General features: G+C 51.8%; 1 protein-coding gene across 2 annotated transcripts in view; it reads right to left on the minus strand.

The window, feature by feature from the left end:
- Positions 1-22,365, minus strand: part of EPHB2 (EPH receptor B2) — a gene marked incomplete at both ends in the record, with an annotated part of 297,582 nt that overhangs the window by 40,173 nt on the left and 235,044 nt on the right. For both annotated transcript variants that reach the window (XM_083876869.1, XM_083876870.1), the window contains 2 exons: positions 6,430-6,765; positions 8,521-8,676. In XM_083876869.1, the coding sequence (XP_083732995.1) occupies positions 6,430-6,765; positions 8,521-8,676 (492 nt within the window). The remainder of the gene's footprint in view (positions 1-6,429; positions 6,766-8,520; positions 8,677-22,365) is intronic.

Consider the following 22,365-nt stretch of genomic DNA (forward strand, 5'->3'; position numbering starts at 1 on the left):
GAAACTGATGGGCTGCCTGTCTCCTGATGGCTCAAGACTGTCGCTATGTCGGACACACAAAAGACACGCAGGCCACAGCAGGTCAAGCAGCTATGACTAAATTTTAATGTCTGACTCCATCCTTATATACATTTTGTACAGAAGGCCAAAGATTGGCCAAAAGGGTCACCACCTTATGAACATCATTGGTGGGCTTGACCATCAATCTCATTCCTCCTCCTAGAGAAGAAATATGTAAACACATAGATAAAGTTCTAATAATATAATATTGTTTATGTGAAGCAGCGTGAGAAAGCCGCTGCAAAGGCACAAAATTTCACTAGCAAGAAATTCAGGGCGACACAAGACTAGTTCTCTTTGTGAAAGGTGTTTTTAGCTAAAGCCAGGACTGAACTGGACGAAAATTCCCATCCCTAGAAGTGTCTTATGCCAGGCTGGACAGGACTTGGAGCAACCTGGTCTAAAGGAGGGTGTCCCTGCCCATGGCAGGGGTAGCATGAGCTGAGCTTTAAGGTCCCTCCAGCACAAACCAGATTCTGGGATGTGAACTGGTATTCAGGCTGATCTAAAACATCTCTGGGCTAAAACCTTTGAAACTTAGTTGAATGAAGAGCAGTGGGCATAAATCATAGCTTGGGAGGGTCAGGTTGGACACTGGAGGAAGTTCCCTCCCCAGGAGGGTGGTGCAGGTCTGGGACAAGTCAGTGGGACCGTGGGGAAAGCTCTGCCTTTGGAGATAACCAACAACTGCCTACCCAAAGCCATGACTTCCCTCATGTGCTGCTGGCAGGAGCCCTGCTGTGAGTGGGAAGTTGGATGAGGAATCTGAGATACTCAAATGTTACAACCTCCTGCCTTTTATTCTGGAAGAAACAGGAAAGTGGAGTGTCAAAATCTTGTTGAAGTTCAAGGCCAGCCTGGATGGGGCTTGGAGCAACTTCTACCAGTCAAAGGTGTCACTGCCCATGGCAGGAGGAGGGACAGGATAATCTTTAAAGTCCCTTCCAACCCAAACCATTCTGGGATTCTATTATAAACAAATACTCGGGGCTTTGAAGCTCTGGAAAGCTCATTCCAGCCCTTTGAGGTAATTTCTGCACTTTCCCAGGTTCTGGTTTCACAGACAATAACTCTTGGCTGCAGCAGGACACAGCTGAGCAGCACAGGAGAGAACAGGAGGAGCCACCACTCCTGCCTGTGTCCGGAGCAGCACAGGCTCTGCTGTGCCTCCCTCACAAGAAGGGAGCCATCCTCTGATGCACAGTGAAAGTGAGAAGATAAAAGCAAGACTCCCTGTGCCCCAGGCAGTACAACTCTCCCGTCCCTGTCTAGCTGGCAGCATCACTAATGTGACAAGCAAACAGCAGGCTGGGATGGCTGGTGAGAAGGTCTGGTCCTACCCACTTCATCCCTTCACCTCACCTGCTCCTCGACCTCTCTGTACCCCCTGCTGCCTCTGCCAGCAGAGCTTTGGGACCAAGGGAAAGGTTTGGATTGAAGGTGAGGGGGAAAAAATCCTCCTTTCTGGTTCTCTGCACATCCCGGGATCTGCCTGGCCTGTGCTCCATCACTCGTGGCTGAATTCCCCAAGGTTTATAACAGGATCAGGCTGGGCTCAGGCCAGGGCTGGGAGACCCCCAGCAGAGGAGGGCCACGGCCCATGGACTTGCTTTGGGCTGGGTCACCTGTCCTTGAGCTCAGGGGCTGCTCCAAGTCCTGTGGGGACACAACCTGGGCTGTGACAGCCACTGAAATTCAAACGCTGCTGATGGCTGGAATGCACCTGGGGCAGAGGTGTGAGCTGCACATCTTCCTGGCCAAGAGATCCAGAGAATTATGGAAGATTGGGAAAGACCTCCAAGATCATCAAGTCCAACCTTTGACTGAATGCGACTTTGTCCACCCATATCACCATTTTGTGACACACTGCTGTAAAATGCCACCCAGAATAATAATGCAAATAATCATAACAACTTTTCTGGATCTGTGGAGGGGAAAAAAAATCATCCTGATGGGTTTATTGGGACAGTGGATCTGTTTCCTTCACCACACACTCCTTGTATTCCCTCTGTAAGGGCCATTTATAGCTCTTGGCTCTGTTTGCAGCCAAGAGCCTCTGACATCAGCACTAATCCTCCCTCCTTATCCCCTGTGACAAGAGCTGCTCACAAAAGGGACACATTCCCAAGAGCCTGGATGCTTTCCTCCACCACTGGGAGGTCTTGAATTTGTCTTTGGATACTCCCGAGCCCAAGGCTTCTTCCTCCCTCCTCAGGTCACAGAAGCCAGTTACCAGGAAGTGCCCTTCCCATTGATATCAACCCATCCCTGCCCTCAGAGCCCTTTCCTGCAGCTTTCCCAGGGCACTCAGCCTGTCCATGGTGTGGATGGAGCCTCCAAATCCTCACAGCACCAAGACTCTCCCCTCCCTCTACCCCTCCCCAAAGAAAGGCCAGAAATTAGTAGTCAGTGGCTGCCAGCAAGAGCTGGTGCCTGGCATGGCTCTCAATTAATCAAGTGTTATTATCTGGAGCCCTGGGCCAGGCTCAGCTCCTTGACCCCTTGGGATGCTGGCATGGCTCTCAGCCGCCCTCTTGGCACAGCCCATTTGTGGAGGAATGGCTGGGATAAGGCTTTTGGTGGCACCCAGGCTCTGTCAGGGTTCCTTCAGACAGGACTGTGGAACATGGGCAGTCCTGGATTTCACTCCTGAAAGGAATGCTGAGCTTTGGGGAATGCAGGGTGTGAGAGCAGGAGTGAAAAGGTGAGATGGAGATGCACAGTGTTGAGCTGGAGGTTGAGGAGAGCCTGCTGAGAAGAGCAGAGAGAAATCCCAGCCTGGGCTCAGAGGTGACAGAAGGTATTTATTGCCCAGGAAGGCAGGTGGATCTTGTTTATGGGGATCCAGTTTGCTGGAAGGGGTCATGGCCATGGGATGATGGTCACCAAACCAATCACCCACCCTGTGCCACCCACCTGGCCACACTCAGGACCTTCCTTCCCTCTGGCTGCTCTAGAGGGGTTGTTTTCTTACTCTTACAGGAGATTTTCCCTGTGATCATAGAATGGTTTGGATTGCAAGGGACATAAAAGCTCATCATGCCCTGCCATGGGCTGGGTCACCTTCCACTATCCCAGGCTGCTCCAAGCCCCATCCAACCTGGTTTTGGGCAATTCCAGGGATGGGGCAGCCACAGCTTCTCTGAACAACTGTGCCAGGGCCTCCCCACCCTCCTAGGGAAGGAATCCTTCCCAATATCCCATCTAACCCTGCCCTCAGGCAGTGGGGAGCCATCCCCTCTTGTCCTGGCACTTCAGGCCCTTATCAAATGTGGGTGCTGAAGAACTGGTGACACCTAAAGGTTTTGGATGCTGCTGGTGATGGGGCACAGAGGGTCCCCAGCTGTCACCCTGTGTCCCTGGGGGCACTAGCAGGATTTTCCTTGCTTCCTGCAGGGCTGCAGGACCTCGAGGGGTGGTGGCCACTTTGCTTTGTCCAGCTGTGGCAGGAGCACAACCCCATCACACATTCAAGATGGAGCCCCAGCTGGCTCCTCCACCCAGAGCCAAGGCACAGGGAGGCTCATCCTCCCTCTGCTCCCTCTCCTCTCCCCCAACACCCTCCATTCTCCTGTCCCAGCCCTGCCTTTGTGTCTGCAGCTTCTATTACCAACTGCTAATGATCTACATCAAGGCTGCCAGGCGGTGGGGAGTGTAAGCAGAAGAATTCAGAGCCTCTAATTACAGAGGAATTAGCAAGCAGACAGTTAGTGTTTAGTGCTAATGAATAGATACATTAAGAGAGACATCACACAGGCTGAGAAGTGTGAGCCCTGATAATAAAGGAGTGTCAAACCAGGAAAACACAAGGAGGAGGATCCAGGGGACTGAAAAGGATTTGCCTTCGACTCAGCTTGCTGGTTTTGCTCAGGTGGGAGCAGCCACGGGTGATACATGAAGGTTCAAGCACAGCAGAGAAATGTGAGTATGAAATACGAGCATCAAATTATTAATCCATTGTACAGGACCACGGTGGGAGGGTGCAGAGACCCATCGCAGCTCCAGGCAGCATTACAGCCACCCCATCTCCCTCAGGAAAAGGAAGCTGGTCATCCAGACCAGCTCCCCTCTCTTTCCTTGGGACAGATCTGTCCCTGCTTGAGGGCAAACCAGGGCTCAGCCTGTGCCAGACCTGCCCTCAGGGCTTCCAAAACACCCTGGCCTGGCTCCCGAGCTGACTCCAGATCAGAGGGCTCCATAATGGTTCACCCAGACATTTTTGCAGGCTCCCTCTGTCCTCAGGCTCTGGAAGTGATGCCCACCTGCCCTACTGCTGATTTCCCCCACCCACCATCCCAGCAGCCAGAACACACCCATGGCCTCCAGGCAATTCACCCACTGCTGCCAAATTCAGCCCTGGGGGTCAGGGGGTGTCCAGGGCAGCTTCAGAGGGACCAGAATCTCTCCTGCTCCCCAGCAGGGCTGTGCCTCACTGGCATCCTTCCATCTCAATCCCATTAAACCAAGCCCCAGCCCCAGCCTGTGCCCAGCTCCAGATGGCTTCCAGGTGGGCTGGGAAGGCAGCCCTGGCCAGCAGCTCACTGGGGCTCCCTGCCACCAGCACAGCTTCCAGGGGGCTGCTGGGGACCCTCCTGGGAGCCTTACCAGCCACTCTGACCATTCCTGCTTCTCCCAGCAAAGCCACTCTGCCCAGAGCTGGAGATCCAAATGAAACCCTCTGTGCTTCAGCTGCTTCACCAAGTGACTCTGCAGTGGAACAAGAACTGGAGCAGATTCCCAGACCATTATCCCAAATATCCATCTCCCAGCCCCTCTCATGTGCAGCTCTCCTTTGCTTTCTCTGCTTTCTCTGTCCTGGCTCTCTCTACAGTCCAAGCAGGGATTGCAGCTCTTATCAACATGCTGGAGCTGCCTTACCTTCCCTCCCCAGGAACCAGGAGTGTGCAACACTCTGATGGTGTTTGCAATGATGCTCCGAGGCAACAGCCACAGACCCAGCGCTGGAGAGTGATGCTGTGACACCAGGGGACAGTGCCACCAGCTGTTCTGCTGCCTCCATGGGGAGGCAGCTCTGCCTTGGGGCACACTCCAGCTTTTCACTGAAATAAGGGAACTTTCACACCCAGGGCTTGGGATTCACTCAGGAACCTCCAGGCACTTCCATCACCACCACCATTAGGGAATAAGCAACACCTCACCCCACCTCTAATCCCCTCCCAGCCCTCAGGGGCTCAGCCAGCACTGCTGTCCTGGGGTGACTTTATGATGCTTGTATCCCCAGTTGTCTGTTCTGTTCTGCTGGATATTGTGTTCTGTACCTTTCAGACTGGTTCTGAGAGAAGCACGGAGAAGAAGCACCGAGTTTGTTTTGAAAACTGCACTCACTCCTCTGCATTCTGCTCCTGGGTTGTGTTCATCTGAAGCACAGACCAGCAACGGGACAGAGATCTTTTCTGCTTTTAGTTAGTTTAGCTAGCTGAGGGAGAGAAGCTTCCTGGACTGTTTTTTTTTCTCTTTTTCTGGGACTGTTTAAACCTGCTCTGGACTGACAAACCCAGAGGAGCCCCAGAGCTCACACCTGTGGCTCACCAGGGCCGGGACCTCCAGAGGGACTGATAAGAGACTGAGCGAGCTGAGCTACCCACAGCAAGGACTTTCTGAACTTACCATTTCACTTCAGAGCAAAGAGAAGTTTTATTGTTTCATATTAACCTGCTCTGGACTGACAAACCCAGAGGAGCACTGGGAGCTCACAGGATGGCCCAGGACAGGATTTTCTAGCACCAGAGGGACTGATAAGAGACTGAGCAAGCCAAGCTACACCCACAGCAAGGACCTTCTCTGAGTTTGCCATCTCTCTTCAGAACAGCAAGAGGTTTTATTGCTTCATATTATTCATTCTTTATGTTTGTGGTCACTTTGTTAAATAAACAGTTTTTTCCACTTTTCCCTGAGGAAGTTCTTTTCCCAGACTGATGGTGGGAGGGGCCATTTGGCTTTGCTTCCCAGGGTCGCTCTGATCTTTTTCAGCCTTCTGATGTTTGCATTTTTGTAGTGGAGTTTTAGGTAAATAAAAGTGATGTTTTGGAAACCATACATTCCTCTCTGGAGGAGGGATAATTGACCAGTAGGGTTGGAGAGGTGGCAACCTCATCCTCCAATCTCTGGTCATTATCCATAATCTATACGAACCAAAGTCAAGAAATAAACACCTCTCTTTTTACTCTGACAACCTGGCTGCATGAGTGTCATTCTTTTTGAATCCTCTAGCAACATCCCAGAGGGATCCTATTCGAGAGTTTCCTCCCAAATTTACCCTAAACCAGGACAGCCCTAAACCAGGACAAACACGCAGAGAAGCTGCCCACCCACCCCACCGTGATGTGAGGAGCTCGATGTGGACCTTACCAGCCTGGTTGGTGGTGATGTTCACAGAGGCAAACTGAGGGGAGAAGGGGCTCTGGTCAGTGACGCCATTGACAGCCTGGATCTCGAAGGTGTACTGGGTGTGAGCCAGCAGGTCGCTGATGTAGATGCGGGGCTCGGTGAGGCCCAGCTGGCGCGGGGCGAACTGCACGTTGTCCCCGCAGCGCGTGCAGGCCCCGCGCCCCGCCCCGCAGCTCTTGCAGATGATGTTGTACACCAGGTCCTCCCGGCCCCCCGAGTCCCGCGGGGGGCTCCACTCCAGCATCAGGGATGTCTCGTTCACGCTGGAGATCACGGCCTGCGGGGCGGACGGGATGGCTGCAAAGGGAACAGGTGGGGAAGTGTGAGATGGCAGCACCCCTTCCTCCTCCCCATTCCCATCCCCATCTCCATCCCAATCCCCATTCCATCCCCATCCCCAACCCCATCTTTATCCCCATCCCATTCCCGTCTCCATCCCCATCCCCATCCACATCCCCATCCCATCTCCATCTCCATCCCCATCCTATCCCCATCTCCCTCCCCATCTCCATCCCCATCCCCATCCCTATCCCCATCCCCATTTCCCATCCCATCCCCAGTAAGGACTCTGCATGAGCTGAGCTGGGTGCTTGTCTTGGTGTGAGGTTTTATTGTTTCATATTATTCATTCTTTATACTTGTGGGCACTTTGCTTGTTAAATAAACAGTTTTATCCACCTTTCTCTGAGGAAGTTCTTTTCAAGGACTGATTGCATGAGGAGCTGTTTGGGTTTGCTTCTCAGAGGGACCCCATTTGGGGGTTTACTCCTGAATTTGCCCTAAACCAGGACAACCCTAAACCAGGACAGCCCTAAACCAGGACAGCCTGGTTGGTTGTGGCAAGCTGGACATCCAAAGGCAAGAGTGGGAATGAGACCACTCCTCTTACCCCATATTGGAACCCTGGAGACCGAGAAGTTCAGGATTTCTGTGTTAAAAGGTGCTGACCCTCAGGCAAGAACCACATTTGACCTGAGGCCGTGGAACAGGCTTCTGAAATTGAGTGATGGCACTGGGCTTGTGGGTGTGGAGTTTGAATGGTATTGTGTGATCTCACAGGGTGAAAAACTTAAATTTCAAGGTTTTAGTATACAGTGGTGTATATGGGGAAATATGGAGGATTAAAGGCATTGTCAAGTCCTTCTCACCTTCTTCTTCTTGGTTTTGGGTGGTTTTTTCTAATTGGGCAAAAAAGGTCTGCATACCAGGCCTTGAGTGGTCAATTATTGGGTCAAAAATATAAATAATATAGGTGTCATCTCGTTATTGGGTGATTAGTGCTTAAATAACCTTGGAAAGAGTTAGAGGAACCTCCATTTTCTAACTAGTTAGAGCTCACGACTCGTGAGACTGTACTATAGATAAGAATTAATAAACACTGAGTCCAAACAACCCCAGGCTAATTTGATTGTGTGACAGCCCTAGCAAAATTTACCTGTTATTTTGTGTGGTTCTCCTCAAAACCCCACTGGGACAGACACCTTTGTCAAGTGTTATAAATATATATATTAAATGATTGGCTTTTTGCAAATACTGAAATAAATACTATATGTGTTATATTAGAAAGTTATGTTGTATTAATATAGTATGTATATAAACTATCTGTTTGGCTGGCAGAACATCCAGTGAACATGTAAAGAAGACCCTGCTATTGATAGACCAACTATCAGCATCTCCCATCTGAAGAAAGTGTGGACCAAGACCCAAGCTGGAGGTGATAATGAAGACACAGCCAAGAAACACACATGCTCTAAAAAGGCAAACCCTATGGAAACTGGTTTGTGGAAAAGTTTGAATATTCAACAAGACTGATGCAATAGAAAGGGTGTTTAAAGAAAGCCACTGAAATAGCAGGTTGTGGACTCGGCTGAATGCTGTACTTTGTTTTTTGTTCCCTAATTGTCTTATTTTTTATTATTAAAACTATTTCTTAAAATTTACCAGGAAAGTTAGCTCTTGTTTTTCACATCAACCATCCCTTGGTGCTTTGACTGAGGATCACTCCCTGATTCCCCAGCCCGTGGTGCCCTCCCACTGCCCAGCCCCACGTACTGGTGCACGGCATGTCCACGGGGTCGGCGTCTGCCCGGTAATATCCATTTCTGCACACGCAGTTCGTGGCCCCCTCCGAGGTGGTCCTGCTGTTGATGGGGCAGTGGACACACCCCTCATCCCCCTGGCTGGCCTTGAATGTTCCTGAGGGGCAGCCTGGAAGAGAAGGAGAGCAATGGTGAGCAGGGAGAAGGGGGCTGGAGGGGATGCCTGGAGCCCAGCAATGCTGCCAAAACCATCCTTGGGGCTCTGCAGAGTCCAAAGGGAATCCTGACAGCTGGAGGGGAGCACAGGAGAGAAGAAGCAGCTGGTTAGAAGGCCCTGAGGTGGCACCTGCAGAGATGGGTCCCTGTGTAGACACCTCTGTCCCCATTCCCCAACCATGAGTGCAGAACAGGGATTGTAGGAGTGCAGACGGGATTTTTAGCCTCTGCCACCTAAGAAGATGTGAGTGGCTGAAACAGGTCTGACCACAGACACCACAATACTCCCCCAATAGTGACTCTCAGGGGAGTTTAGGTTAAATATCAGGAAAAGGTTCATCCCCCAGAGAGTGCTGGGCACTGCCCAGGCTCCCCAGGGAATGGGCACAGCCCCAAGGCTGCCAGAGCTCCAGGAGAGTTTGGACACCACTCCCAGGGATGCCCAGGGTGGGATTGCTGGAGTGTCTGTGCAGGGTCAAGGGTTAGATTTTATCCCTGTGGGTCTCTTCCGAGTCAGGATATTCCATGATTCCATGACCACCCCAGGAGCAGGGCACATGTTGCCCACAAAACCTCACCACTCCTTTCCAAGACACAGCTCCTTGCACTCTATACCCCACATGGGTGTTTCTCCCACTGTGTTACCCATTTTTTATTCCCTGCAAATATCCTGCACCTGTTTTATCCATAAAGAGCCCTGTGCTGTAACCACACACTGCAGGAAGAAACTGCTGCTCTCAGAGCCAAGCTGCCATTCCTGATGCCATCCCACATTCCCATTGCTGATGGACACTCAATCACCATCTGCTTGTCCACAATCTCTAGAGTTGTCCAAATCTCTGTCATGCTCCACACTGCATGGCAACATTCACTGCTTTATTATCTTTTTTCAGCAATACCCACATTGTTTTTTAACCATCACTGAACTGACTGTGAAAGTCCCAATTTCTGAGTGGTGAGGGACATCAGAGCCAACTCCCAGCTCATCTCTCTGCAGGTGTGTGTGAATTGGTCTACTGGAAGACCCCCCTGCCCATGGCAGATGGTCTTTAAGGCACCTCCAAACCCAAACCATTCTTTGATTTCACCATTCCGTGAACCTGGGGTTGTTTTCTCCCATTTGTATCACCTCAAGTCTTTTTGAACTCCAGTTGCCTTCTCATTCCCTGGCCATCCTGTCTCATGCGGCTCTTTTGCAACTCTCCACAGAGTTTTGTCTTCATGACTTTGTAGATGTGGCACTTGGGGACACAGCAGTGCTGGGTTGATGATCCTAGGGAGCATTTCCAACCTTAATGATTTAATGACTCAACATTACCAATAAATTGTTGGTTCTGCTGAGCAGTAACAGCAGGCTGAGCTCTCCCTCAAGGGCTCTGAGCTCTCACAGGTGAAGAAGATGCTCCATGAGCAGCAGCCACTCAATCCCACGTGTGTCCAGCCCCACAGGGTGGGCCAGGGGGACACGGGGACCTACAGCAGATGGTGGTGAAGGCTGGACCACGCTGTGATCCAGCACTAACAGATCCAGCACTCATGGATAAAACCTCTCAACACCAGAAAGTCCCTTCCAAGCCCCGGGATCATCAGTGCCCAAGGAAAAGCCCAACTCAGACTGTTCCTCTGTGGTTACTCCTGTTGGGACTTTGTGTTGCTGTTCATTCTTACACAGCCTGAAGGGCCTGGGGGGAGGCAGGTGGTTCCTGTGCTGAAACAAGTTTAACAAACTTCTCCTTCAGTTGCCTGCCAAAGCTCCCAGGAATGAAGCAGATCAGAAAACAGCCTGGGAAAAACATTCACTGGGGTTGGTGTGAGCAAGAACCATTGCTAAGAAGTAGCTATTTCTTATTTGGGGAAAAAGGGAAAAAAGAAGGTGGTGTTTGTTGTTGTGGGTTTGTTTTGGGTTTTTTTTTCCTCAGTTATAATCTCCTTTCCTCCAGAATTATCCTGAGTTTCCAATGAGAAAAGCTCTACAGAAAAAATTCCATCAGCCCTCCTGATTGCACTGTCCCTCCTTCCTCTTACGGTCAAGGGAACTGGTGAAAACAAGGATTCTCCTCATGTTCCTGGATCTTTCCATCGATCCCTCACCCGTTCAGTTCCATTCCCAACCCACTTCCCCCAGGACCAGCCCACTCAGAGGGTGTTAAGCTGCTGGGAGAGGTGATGGCTGGGCAGTTCTGCATTCCCCAGAAGTGATGGGGACATGATAACAGGCTTCCTGCACTAATACCAATATTTGAGACACACAAAAGACCAACACATAAAATTGCTCTCATCTGCCAGCCCGGGTGAAATGCAGGGTCATTGCAGCCAGGATGGTTTCACACAGGAGCCTCTTTCACCTTCCTGAGGTTTATTTTAAGAACAGCTACTTTCCTATCACGCTTCTTCTGCATCAAGACAGAGAGACATCTGAGATGTGCCCAGGCTGTGGAATGTAGTGACTGCTCCAAAAACATTCCCCACACTGACCCTGGCACAGGGCAATGGCTGGAGAGGGATAAAAACTGAGGCTCAGTGGTTGTTCCTCAAAATTGCCCAGCTGGGACACTGAAACTCTTTGCATGAGCCACCAAAACACAGCCAGGAGTTCTGGCAAGTCTCTTCCTCCCTACTTGGTCCCACATGGGAGAAAATATTCTTGGAAAAATCAGAACTTCTCTGAAGTTAAATGTTCTGAAATCATGTGGAAAGACAGGAAAATCACTGAAATTTGATGCAAAGCTCCTTTTTTTAACTGATTTTTTTTTTCAAGTAATGACAACCTCCAGAAATAAAATAAATGAACATTGTGTTCAAAACTGTTCTGCTCCCTCCAGGTCTTTCCCTGGGTGAGAAAACAGATTTTCTTTAGGAATCCACCCAACTTCTTGTTTCCAGAGTAAACTGTAAATCAAAAGTGAAATCTTCACAGAGGGGCTAAAACCCCTCCTTCCTGAACAATGGGAATGTTCTCACCATGTGCTGGAAGCATCACAGAATCATGAAATATCCTGAGCTGGAAGGGACCCACAAGGATTATCAGTGCCACTCCTGGCCCTTCACAGACACCCCAAAAATCCCACCCTGTGCCTCAGAGCAGTGTCCAAACACTCCTGGGGCTCTGGGGCCATGCCCATTCCCTGGGGAGCCTGGGCAGTGCCCAGAACCCTCTGGGAGAAGAACCTTTCCTCATGTCCAGCCTGACACAGACATGAGGACACCCCAGTTTGCTGCCCTGGGAGGTGACAGCAGCTTTGGGACATTGCTGCTTTTCCTTAAGCTTGCAACAAGGACATCTCTAGAAATTCCTGCTTGGGAAGAGGGAATCGAAACAGTGAAAGCACAGAAATTTCTGCTTTCTTCAAGCATCATTCATTCCTGGTGGGCAATTTTGATGCCTGTGGCTCTGGTCACATCACTGCAGCAGTTTCCTGCACCTCCAGCACCAATGGGATGCTGACAGGAGTTCACAGGGAGTAGATGGACCTTGAACAGATGAACAGAGGCCACACCTCGAGTGCTGTGTCCAGCTCTGGGTGTCTCAGTTTAGGAAGGACATTGAGACCCTTGAGCACGTCCAGAGGAGGAATGAGGCTGGTGAAGGACTTGGAACACAAACCCTGTGAGGAACAACTGAGGGAGCTGGGGTTGTTTATCCTGGAGAAAAGGAGACTCAGAGGTGACCTGATCACTCCCCACAACTCCCTGAAAGGTGGCTGTAGTCAGGTTGGTCTCTTTCTCCAGACAACAACTGACAGAATGAGAGGACACAGTCTCAAGCCGTGCCAAGGGAAATATCAGTTGGATATTAGGAAAAAGTTTTTTATGGAAAGACTGATAAAATACTGGAATGGTCTGCCCAGGGAGGTGGTGGAGTCACCATCTCTGGATGTGTTTACAGCAGACTGGATGTGGCACTCAGTGCCAGGGTTTAGTTGAGGTGTTGGGGCTGGGTTGGACTCTGAACTTGGTCTCTTCCAACCTGGTGATTCTGTGAGTTCTGTGAATTAATTGCCTCTCTGCTGCACAGATCCATGGATGGCTGCCCCACTGGGGTACAGCTCCAAAGGCAGCCTGGAGGACTGGCTGTGGGTTTCTCCAACAAGGCTGGGAATGCTGAGCAGCACTGGGGCTCCTTGTTTCCCACTCCCTCCCTCCCAGGGCATGGGAAGGTGGTTGTGCCTGGGAAGACACATGCTTTGGTAATCACAGAATCAGAGATAAGCTGAGTTGGAGGGGACCCACAAGGATCATGGAGTCCAACTCCTGAAGGACACGGAATGCCATCAGAAGGGCCCACAAGGATCCTGCCCTCTCTGTAGAGGACCAACAGGATGTGGGAGGCAAGGCCACCTCTGCTGCTGGCACCAAGCTTCCAGCCCTCCTGTCCTGGGGCAGCTCTGCAGGGAAAGGCACCCCATGGCTGGGGGAAAGCCCTTGGCCAAGTGTGCAAGGGGGGCCACACAGGGGTTCCCTGTTCCTTCATGTCTCACTGTGTCTCTCTAACCAAATGTTTAATTAATCCAGTGCGAGCTGGGCAGGCTCCAACCAGGCTGCCCTGGCCTTCAGAATCCACCCCAGGCCCCTCCTGGAAACAGCTCTGAGCAAACAGCTCCCTCCTGCAATAAAAGTTCCTAAAATGGCACCTTCAGCCCATGCTGAGGGCTCTGAGGAAGGAAGGATCCTCCTGGCCCCCTCTGCCTGGCCCTGTTTCTCCTGGCAGCAAGGATCCCTGAACTCCAGCAAGGCATTTTTAAAGGCTGATGGAAAGCAGGCAGTCCTGGCTGTCAGGATCTGCCAGGAGCCTTAAATCCCCAGCCTTATCTCCCCACTGGCTCCTTTCTCCCTGGGGGCCGGGGCTGGGGGCTGCCTCTGCAGCCTCCCTGGTGCTGGGCCAGTCCGCTGGGCCACATCCTGCCTCCTGCCCTCCTCTGTGGGTTTGGGGGTCCCTCTCCATGCTGTTGGGATCCCTCCTCAATGCTGATGGGGTCCCTGCCCCACAGCCCCCCCTGCTCCCACTGGCACCCTCATCACCCCAAAAAACCCTTGGCCCCACACCCCAGTGCTGCTCCCACTCCAACCCCACATAAAATGAGTCCTACAGATATGCTCTGATGGAGAGTAAGGAAAAGTGTGTCCTGGGCCAAGCCAGGAGGAGCACAGCCAGGACACTGGGGGAGGTGTTTTCCTTTCCCTCGTCAGGCACTGGGAATGCTGCCATGGCTGGGTTAGGGTTGATATGGAGAAGCAGGAGAGGCCAGTGGAGGGACACCCAGATGGTCATCCCAGGGGCACAGGGCATTGGAGAGGTGGGAAGAGCTGGGTGGGGTAACTGGGGATACTGGGATAAGGGGGATCTAACTGGACCTGATGAAGAGAGGCTCAAGCACCTCTCAGGGTGCCAGACTCTGCCAGGCAGGACAAGGACCACAGGTTCAGACAGGATATTATGAAAAGCCACTTCTCCAAAAGATGGTGCTGATGAGGGAGAGGGGTGGTAGAGTTCCATCCTTGGGGTGGATGGAGCAGAATTCATGGCTGCCTTGAGCTCATGCTGGTGGCAGCCACAGTGCAAATGGGCACTGGACATGAGAGCCCAGACCCTCCCTGACCAGCACTTCTGGCTCTCTGTTGTTGGTGGTGTGGGGGGTATTTAATGGAATCCTGGAATGGCAGGATGGTTTGTGTTCCAAGGGACCTTAAAGCTCATCTCAAGTTCAATTACCTTTCACTGTCCCAGGCTGCTCCAAGCCCTGTCCAGTCTGGCCTTGGACACTGCCAGGGATCCAGGGGCACCACAGCTTCTTTGGGCACCCTGTGCCAAGGCCTCCCCACCCTCACATGAGAGAATTCCTTCTCAATATCCCATCTAAATTTATTTTCTTCCAGTTTAAAGCCATTTATGATGTTCTGTGCAGAACTACTATGTCTCACCAGCTCTGAATTTCCCCCTTTCTCCTTTCATCAGCCATACCCTGCTTGGAAGATGAGGTGGGTGCTGCAATGACATTGTCACTTTTCCCATATTCCACTCCATTTTGTCCCTTCCACCTTGACCCTTGCTTTTCAATTCTGCATCCAAACAGGGCTCACTTTGTCTCACTTGTAAATTTGCCCCTCCTCTGCTTGTTCCTGTCCCATCCCTCACCTGATGGGGTTTGTCAACTGAGTGAAAGGGTGGCCTTTGGACAACCCAAAGCAGCAGTGCTGCCTTTGGGTCCACTTCCAACTCTGCCCTGGTGTCCCCAGCCTGGAGAGTGCTGCAGGGAAAGGACTCAGTCAGGCCTTGAGGAGGCAGGTGGTGACACCCAAGCCCTTTGGCTACTGAAGCTGGCTGCCAGCTTGGAAAAAAACAGGAGCTGGGACCTGTAGGTGCCAGCTCTCTGCACTCTCCCTTCCTGGGGCCACATGGGTCCTCTGGTTTCCTTAGGGATAAATTTAATTAGCAGCCCGTGCTGTTACCTCATCCTCAGATAAGCAATTAATGCCACTGCCAGGTGCTGTCACTGCCAACAGCTCTGACAGCATTTGGAGAGCAGGGGAGGGAAATACAGGAGGGAAAACAGGGTTAAATGAGATTAACTGGAGGGGAACCTCCATGATGTGGATTACAGAATTGTCAATAAAGGGAATGGTCCCAATGCAGATGTTCCTGTTTAACCTCATCGTTCTCCATGGGACGGGAATGGAAGTAAGACAGCACAGGCTGCAAAAGCATCTTCCTGGCTTATAGACACATCCCCACTGCCTGGGTCAGCACCCTGCACCTCTCCATCAGCTCCAGGACACCACCTGGGTCCCATCTGCTGCTCCTGTCCACTGGACAGGACCTGTCCACCTGTCCACCATCTGTCCACTGCTGCTCTGGCCTCACAGCTGGAGCTGCCAGCACTCCAAACCCACAGTCCCTGCAATGGGGCTCCCCACCAGCCACCTCACCTGCCCCCAGCTCCATCCCAGGCTCCCTCAGACACAACTCCCTCAAAAGTGCCCTGCCAAGGACTTCACTTCCCTGTGCACCCCGCTCATGGTAGTTTAGGAGCTCACAGCTCGTTCTCAGCATCATCTCCTGGGTCCCTTGGGAAGGGGAGCAGTGCTGGGACAGTGTGGGGCTGTGACAGGACCTCAGTGCTGGGGTGTCACAGAGGTTTGGAGAGGACAGGGCAGGGCAGAGTGATGCCCTGCTCTGGGAGCTCCCCAAAACAGACCACACTGGAAAGTTTACAAGGGGCAAATATACCCCGACCTCTGGCCAGGCTGTCCTCTGCCCAAAGCTCCACAGAGCCAGCCCAAGGGCCAAGGATCCAGCCTTTGGACACCGTGAGACAAACCAACAGTGCTCATCACACAGCAAATCCAGGCAGGTACAGCTCCCTGCTCTCCTGAGAGCATCCCCAACCTTGGGCAGCACCAGCCTCATCCCAGCCCAGGCAACTCTCCCCATGCTGAGAGAGCTGAGCTCTCACCTGGGAGAGGCTTTGTGCACTGGAGGGGCTTCCAGCAAACCCCCCTGCAGAGTTCACAAGGTCACCTCCCTTCCAGCACTGCTCCCAAGTTCAAGCATCTGGTGAGCCCAGCACACCTGTGGGCAACACACCTGCAGTTCCCAGTGCTGCTGGGGGGGAGGGCACATCCATCAGTGCTGATGGGATTCGCTGTCACAGAGAAACGCCTGGAATTCCTCACCTGCCCTGTCAGCCTGGCTCAGCCTCCCCAGCCTGCCACGGGCTCTTAAAGAGAAATGGGGAAGTTTTCTGTCCCTGCCTGAGCATGTGGGACTGGGATGTCGCCAACATCCTCAGGGTGCAGGTGGAGAGGAGCAAAATGCAGCATTTATCCTGTCAGGGCCATCCATACACAAGGGTAGAGGACTGCCCTGTGCCTGGCTGGGGTCAGCCTCCTCTCCCAGGAAACAAGCCAAACAACAAGAGGAAACAGCATCAAATTGTACCAGGGGAGGTTTAGATTGAATATTAAGGAAAATTTTGTCATAGAAAGGATGGTCAGGTATTGGCACAGGCTGCCCAGGGCAGTGGTGGAGTCACCAGCATTGGAAGGGCTCAAAAAACATGAGTGTGGCAGCGGGGGACATGGGTTAGTGGTGGCCCTGGCAGTGCTAGTTTAATGGTTGGATTTGATCTTAGACAGCTTTTCCCACCTTAATGATTCCACGATTCCCTGGTTCTATCCCAAGCAGACATGAATCTGTGTGTCCATCATGCTGCTGTAGGCCAGGGCTGGCTGCAGCCCAGAGCTTCAGCTCCCTGCGCACTTCCAGAAGCCTCCATGGGAAGCTGAACTCTGAAACACCCCCTGATGCTCAGGGGTGAGTTCAGAGCTCAGAAGCACACTGCTGGTGGCAGCAGATCCCTTCAAACTCCTGCAGACACCAGAGGAGCAGCCCAGAATGTAGCTGCTCCAAGGCCAAGCTCATTAGCTCAGTGCTCTCCCCAAGCAGGACATACCCCACCCCAGGAATGCCAGGTGCTGCTGGCCCAGGAGCAATCCCAGTGCCAGGCATGGGGGAGCAGGACCCTGCACAGTGTCAACCTCCAAACCTTGTCTGGGCCACACACAGAAGGAACCAGAGCTCCATGGGCTGGACAACAGCATTGCCTGGGAGCCCTGGGGAGCCCTGGGGCACTGCTTTCACCCCTGGAGTCCCAGCACAGGAAGGACATGCAGCTGCTGGAGCCAGTCCAGAGAAGCCATGGAGATGCTCCAAGGGCTGGACCCCCTCCAGAGCCAGGCTGGGAGAGCTGGGGGTGTTCACCTGGAGAAGAGAAGGCTCCAGGGAGAGCTCAGAGCCCCTGCCAGGGCCTAAAGGGGCTCCAGGAGAGCTGGAGAGGGACTGGGGACAAGGAATGGAGGGACAGGACACAGGGAATGGCTTCCCACTGCCAGAGGGCAGGGATGGATGGGATATTGGGAAGGAATTCTTGGCTGGGAGGGTGGGAAGGCCCTGGCACAGGGTGCCCAGAGAAGCTGTGGCTGCCCCTGGATCCCTGGCAGTGTCCAAGGCCAGGTTGGACAGGGCCTGGAGCAGCCTGGGACAGTGGAAGATGTCCCTGCCCATGGCAGGGGTGGCACTGGATGAGCTTTAAGGTCCCTTCCAACCCAAACCATTCTGGGAGTCTACAATTTTATATTCTTATTTCAAACATGCTGCTCAGGCCAGCAGCACATCCGTTTTCTCCTGATGTAAACACTGAAGCAATGCAGACCCACACAGTGACTGCTCCGAGCCAGCTTTCTCCAAGAGGTCTCCTAAAGAATTTAGGACCTTCACATTTTGTTACTTTGTTTGGTCTTGTTTAATTGTTTCCCAAAGCTTCTGCCTGGGAGAGCTCTGCCTGGGGAGAGAGGAGATGTTAACCATTACAGGAACACTTCCCAAGGATTTAAGGCAGGGAAAGGAACAAACTAAGCAGGGAAGTGGTGACATCAAAGTTGCACTGATGGAAAACCCCTAATCCCATAAACCCTTCCTGCTTTAATTGGTGTTAAAACAAAGATAATCTTATCTCAGCCCTATAAAAGAAGGGATAGGATATTCTTTCTGAAAGTCTCTCTAAAAGCCCTCATAAACTTGACAAACATTCCATGTTTCCAGCCCGAGGAGAACAACTTCAATCCTAAAGGAAACAGGAGAGCAAAAAGGGAGCTTTTCCTGCACAAGAGCCTTTCAAATGTCCCCTTGGTGCTGGTGCCAATGTGGGGTGACAGCCCAGCCCTGTGGGGATGCTGGGGACAGGCACAGCCCCCAGGACCAGACAGACTGGGGGGGCACTGGACAGTGTCTGTACATTCCCAGCCCTGAGCAGAGCCAGGATCAGACCTGGGACAGATTTGTGCCTCCCCCTCCAGCTCCTCCAAGTGCATCTGGGGCTGCTCAGTGTTTTTACCTGCCTTGTCTCCACTCCCTTGTCTCAGATGTTGGAGGAGCAGTGTCAGAGCCTGAGATGGGGCCTCTGAAGGAATCCCCAGTGGCCTTATTCCCAAATTGCTCTGCCCTGACTTTCCCCAGCACCAGGAGCCCTCCCACCCCACACTCCCCTCCCTATCTCCAGCAGTGCCCTGCAGACCCCTCTAGGTGCCATTCCCAGGGCACAAACAGCTTTCCCAGGTGGAGCTGGGGGTGGCCAGGAACCCTTGGAATGGGAGTGGGCACGTTTAATCATCACATTTTAATGCTGCTTAGCACCCAGTTGGGACAAGCTCAAAGTGCCAGTTGGTTTGGAGCCAGCAGCCACTTTCCAGATGACAGCACTGCTCTGTGTCAGCCCCTGGTGCTGAGCAGAACTGGCAGGAGGGTGATTAAAAATGGGCCACTGTGGTGGGGGAGCTGCACAGAACCTTTCCCTCCTGGCCTGCAGTGAGTGGAGAAGCTGTGGGGAGGCAGCAGGCCCTGGGAAGGGCACACACTGTCCACTTGTGCATCCCAAAATGCCCTGAAGGAGGCCTTGGAAAGGCAAAACCCAAGGAGTGTGGGCCTGATATTTCTGGGTCCGAGAGGTTTCAGGCTGCTAGCAGTTGCTTTTTCCCAAGGAAAAATTTCTCAAGAAAGCTTCTTCTCAAAACAATCCTGGCAAACAACTCTCCTTTCTCAAAACAATCTTTCTCCAGGTGGTGTTTTGCTGTTTCTCTGGTTTATCCAATGGCTTTAGAGAGGTGTCGTTCCTATTCACCAACCATGTTCAGTCTGTATGGGAACACCTTATAAAATATAGTAAGAATTATACAGTGAAGCCTTTTTTCTACGCTCTTTGCCTTCTGAAATATTTGGAGTCTCTCATCTTTCTTTCGTGTCCTACAATGACAAAGGAGAACCAACCTTCCTCCAAAAAAATCTCCCAAGTGCCCTGGCAATGAAGGAAAAAGTGCAATTCCCTCCAAGTTCTCTGGCAATGAGGAGCTGCTCCAGTTTGGGCTCCCCAGTACAAGGAAGGACTCCAGGGAATGGTGGGCAAGGAGAGGCTGAGGATGGAGGTGAGCCTGGGGAGGAGAAGGCAGAGGAGAGACCTTGCTGCTGCCTGCAGGGTGTGAGGAAGGTGGAGCCAGACCTCAGGAGGAGAGGAAGACTCCAACTGGCACATGGAAAATTCCAGCCTGACACAAAAACGTTTTTCACCACGAGGGAGGTCAAGTACTGGAAGGAGGGACCAGGAGCACAGGGATCCACATCCTCAGGGACAGGCACAGCCTCTCCCTGGGAGCTGAGCTGCTTTTCTGTCCCTCCAGCTGCCTACAGCCAACTGAGCTCCCACTTCTCAAGGTCCAGTGTTGGATTTTACCTTTTTCTGACCCAGAGAATGGGGTAACTGAGAGGAGTTTTAAAAACTTTTATTCTCTTTTCAGTCTCATGTGAAGGGTGAGACAATACGGATGTTACAATTCACACCATCACAATCAGAAACCAAACTATTTCCTAATTACAATACATTATAAATGTTTCTTGGCCTATCAGCTTTTACCACACAATGCTGTTGATGCCTTAAAGCCAATCATCTAAAATTACCCCTCGTGGGTCCATCTTTCATATTTCTATTTCTCTAAAGTATTCAGTCTTATTTACAAAGCCATCCTTTGAAACTTGTGTCTAATTCCATTTCTCTCCCAACAATGTCTGCCCTATTCTATAACATTTCTAAGCCAGCACTTCTTATCTCAAAGTTTACATACAGACACATACTCTGTGAGCCTTCTACCAGACTTTAAGAATTCTCTATAAATCCATTTCCCACAGTGCAGGAATCGTCTGTAGGAGCAGAGTGGGTGAAAATTCCCTTTTCCCTTTGCTGAAGCAATCCCAGCTGAAGCAAGGTCCCTTCCCCAGGGCAGAGCCCTTGGTGCTGTCACCACCACGGCTCAGGGGCTGCAGTGCCAGCCTGTGACTCCAGCTCTGCTCCACAACTCCATCTGGCCCTGCCACCTCAGATTCCCTCACTCCTGGTGCTCAGACGTTCCCAGGGCTTCCCCAGCAACCTGAGCTGCAGCAGCTCCATCCCACAGGGAGCTGAGGTTGGAGCACTGTGTTTGTTCCTGCAAAGGGAACTGCAAGGATAACCCAAAATCGTTGTGTCTGCAGGCACCCAGTCTGCCAAAAACTGAAACAGGCCCTCATGGCTGGATCATTAAGGCTGGAAAAGCCTTCTGAGAGCCTCGAGTCCAAGTGCCAACCCAGCACTGCCAGGGCCACCACCACGTGTCACATTCACAGATCCACTGAACAATTCCAGGGATTGGTGATGCCACTGCTGCCCTGGGCCGCCTGTGCCAATGTCTGATCACCCTTTCAGTGGAGAAATTTTATTCAATATCCAATCTAAACCTCCCCTGGCACAGCCTGAGGCCATTTCGCCTTGTCCTGTCCCTGTTCCCTGGGAGCAGAGCTCAGTCCCCACCTGGCTGTCCCCTTCTGTCAGGGAGCTGTGCAGAGCCACAGGGTCCCCCCTGAGCCTCCTTTTCTCCAGGCTGAGCCCCTTTCCAGCTCCCTCAGCCCCTCATGAGACTTGTGCTCCAATCCCTTGACCAAGGAATGCACAGAAGGAAGACAAATCACTGCAAATCAGCCCATGAATTTCTGACAGAAACCAGGAAATACAATGTGGGGCTGTACAGGGAAGTCTGAGAAAACCCCTGTCACCTGCAAAGAGCAGCTTGAACCATCCTGCACCTGAGAACCACCAGATCTTGTCAAGATCACCCTGTGCCAGGGACATGCACATAAGGAAAGCTGAAGGAGGGATTTTAGACATTATTTCCTAGGAAATCTTTTATAAAGCCTCCCTGTGTTGCATGAGTGTAATGACTGCCACAATTCATGGCTGAACAAACACCCAGGAGCAATTCCCACTGTCTACATTCCCTGTGCACTCCATGTGTCATTGGGCTGTAGTGCTCGTGCAGCACTGAGGGCTGGGAGGGATCAACATCAGAGGGAGGAGGCTGAGCCCTCAGTCCCCAGGCCCCCATTCCACTGATAACTTTCTCTAAAAGGATGCTCTGATGAGGGAAAAACAGCAGCAAATAATTATCTCTCTAAATCCATCAGGAGCAGTGCTCAATGGAGGGATCTGAGAGCTGAGCATGCTGCAAAACAGATGGGGAGAGGCAATTTTCAACAGCTCATAATTCCCATTATTTGGGTGGGTTTTGCCTGCATCCATCAAAATGCACCTTCCACATGTGAAAGCTTTCTTCCACCAGATTTCATACTTCCAAACTCCCAGATTTCCAAACTCCCAGACTTTCCTAACCCCACTGGAAGGCAGTGCAAGGAAGTGGAGATGGGAAAGATGTGAGGTCGTTCAAAGAGAAGGTTGGGAGATGCTGGTTGGTGTCAGGAGTGTGAAGGTTGAACTCAGCCCCTGCCTCTGTGCATTTATAACTCTCTGTAAATCAGGGTCTTCCCTATTTCCCAGATTTCCAGGGCTCTCCCACTCTGCTCAAGGGTTGGCTGCCAGCCCCAGCATGAACATGGGACAGGTTCCCAGAGATGCCAACAAGGCCATCAAAGACACAGAGTACAAATGAACCACTGTAAATAATAACCAAAATAGCCTCAAATAAAGTTGCTGCTGCCCCCAGGAAAAAAGGCAATTCGTATTTTTACAACAAAAATTAATTCTGAACCAAAAATGACAGCGAAGGAGTA

The sequence above is a fragment of the Zosterops lateralis genome (genome assembly GCF_965231275.1).
Source record: "Zosterops lateralis genome assembly, chromosome: 22".
Classification (NCBI taxonomy): domain Eukaryota; kingdom Metazoa; phylum Chordata; class Aves; order Passeriformes; family Zosteropidae; genus Zosterops; species Zosterops lateralis.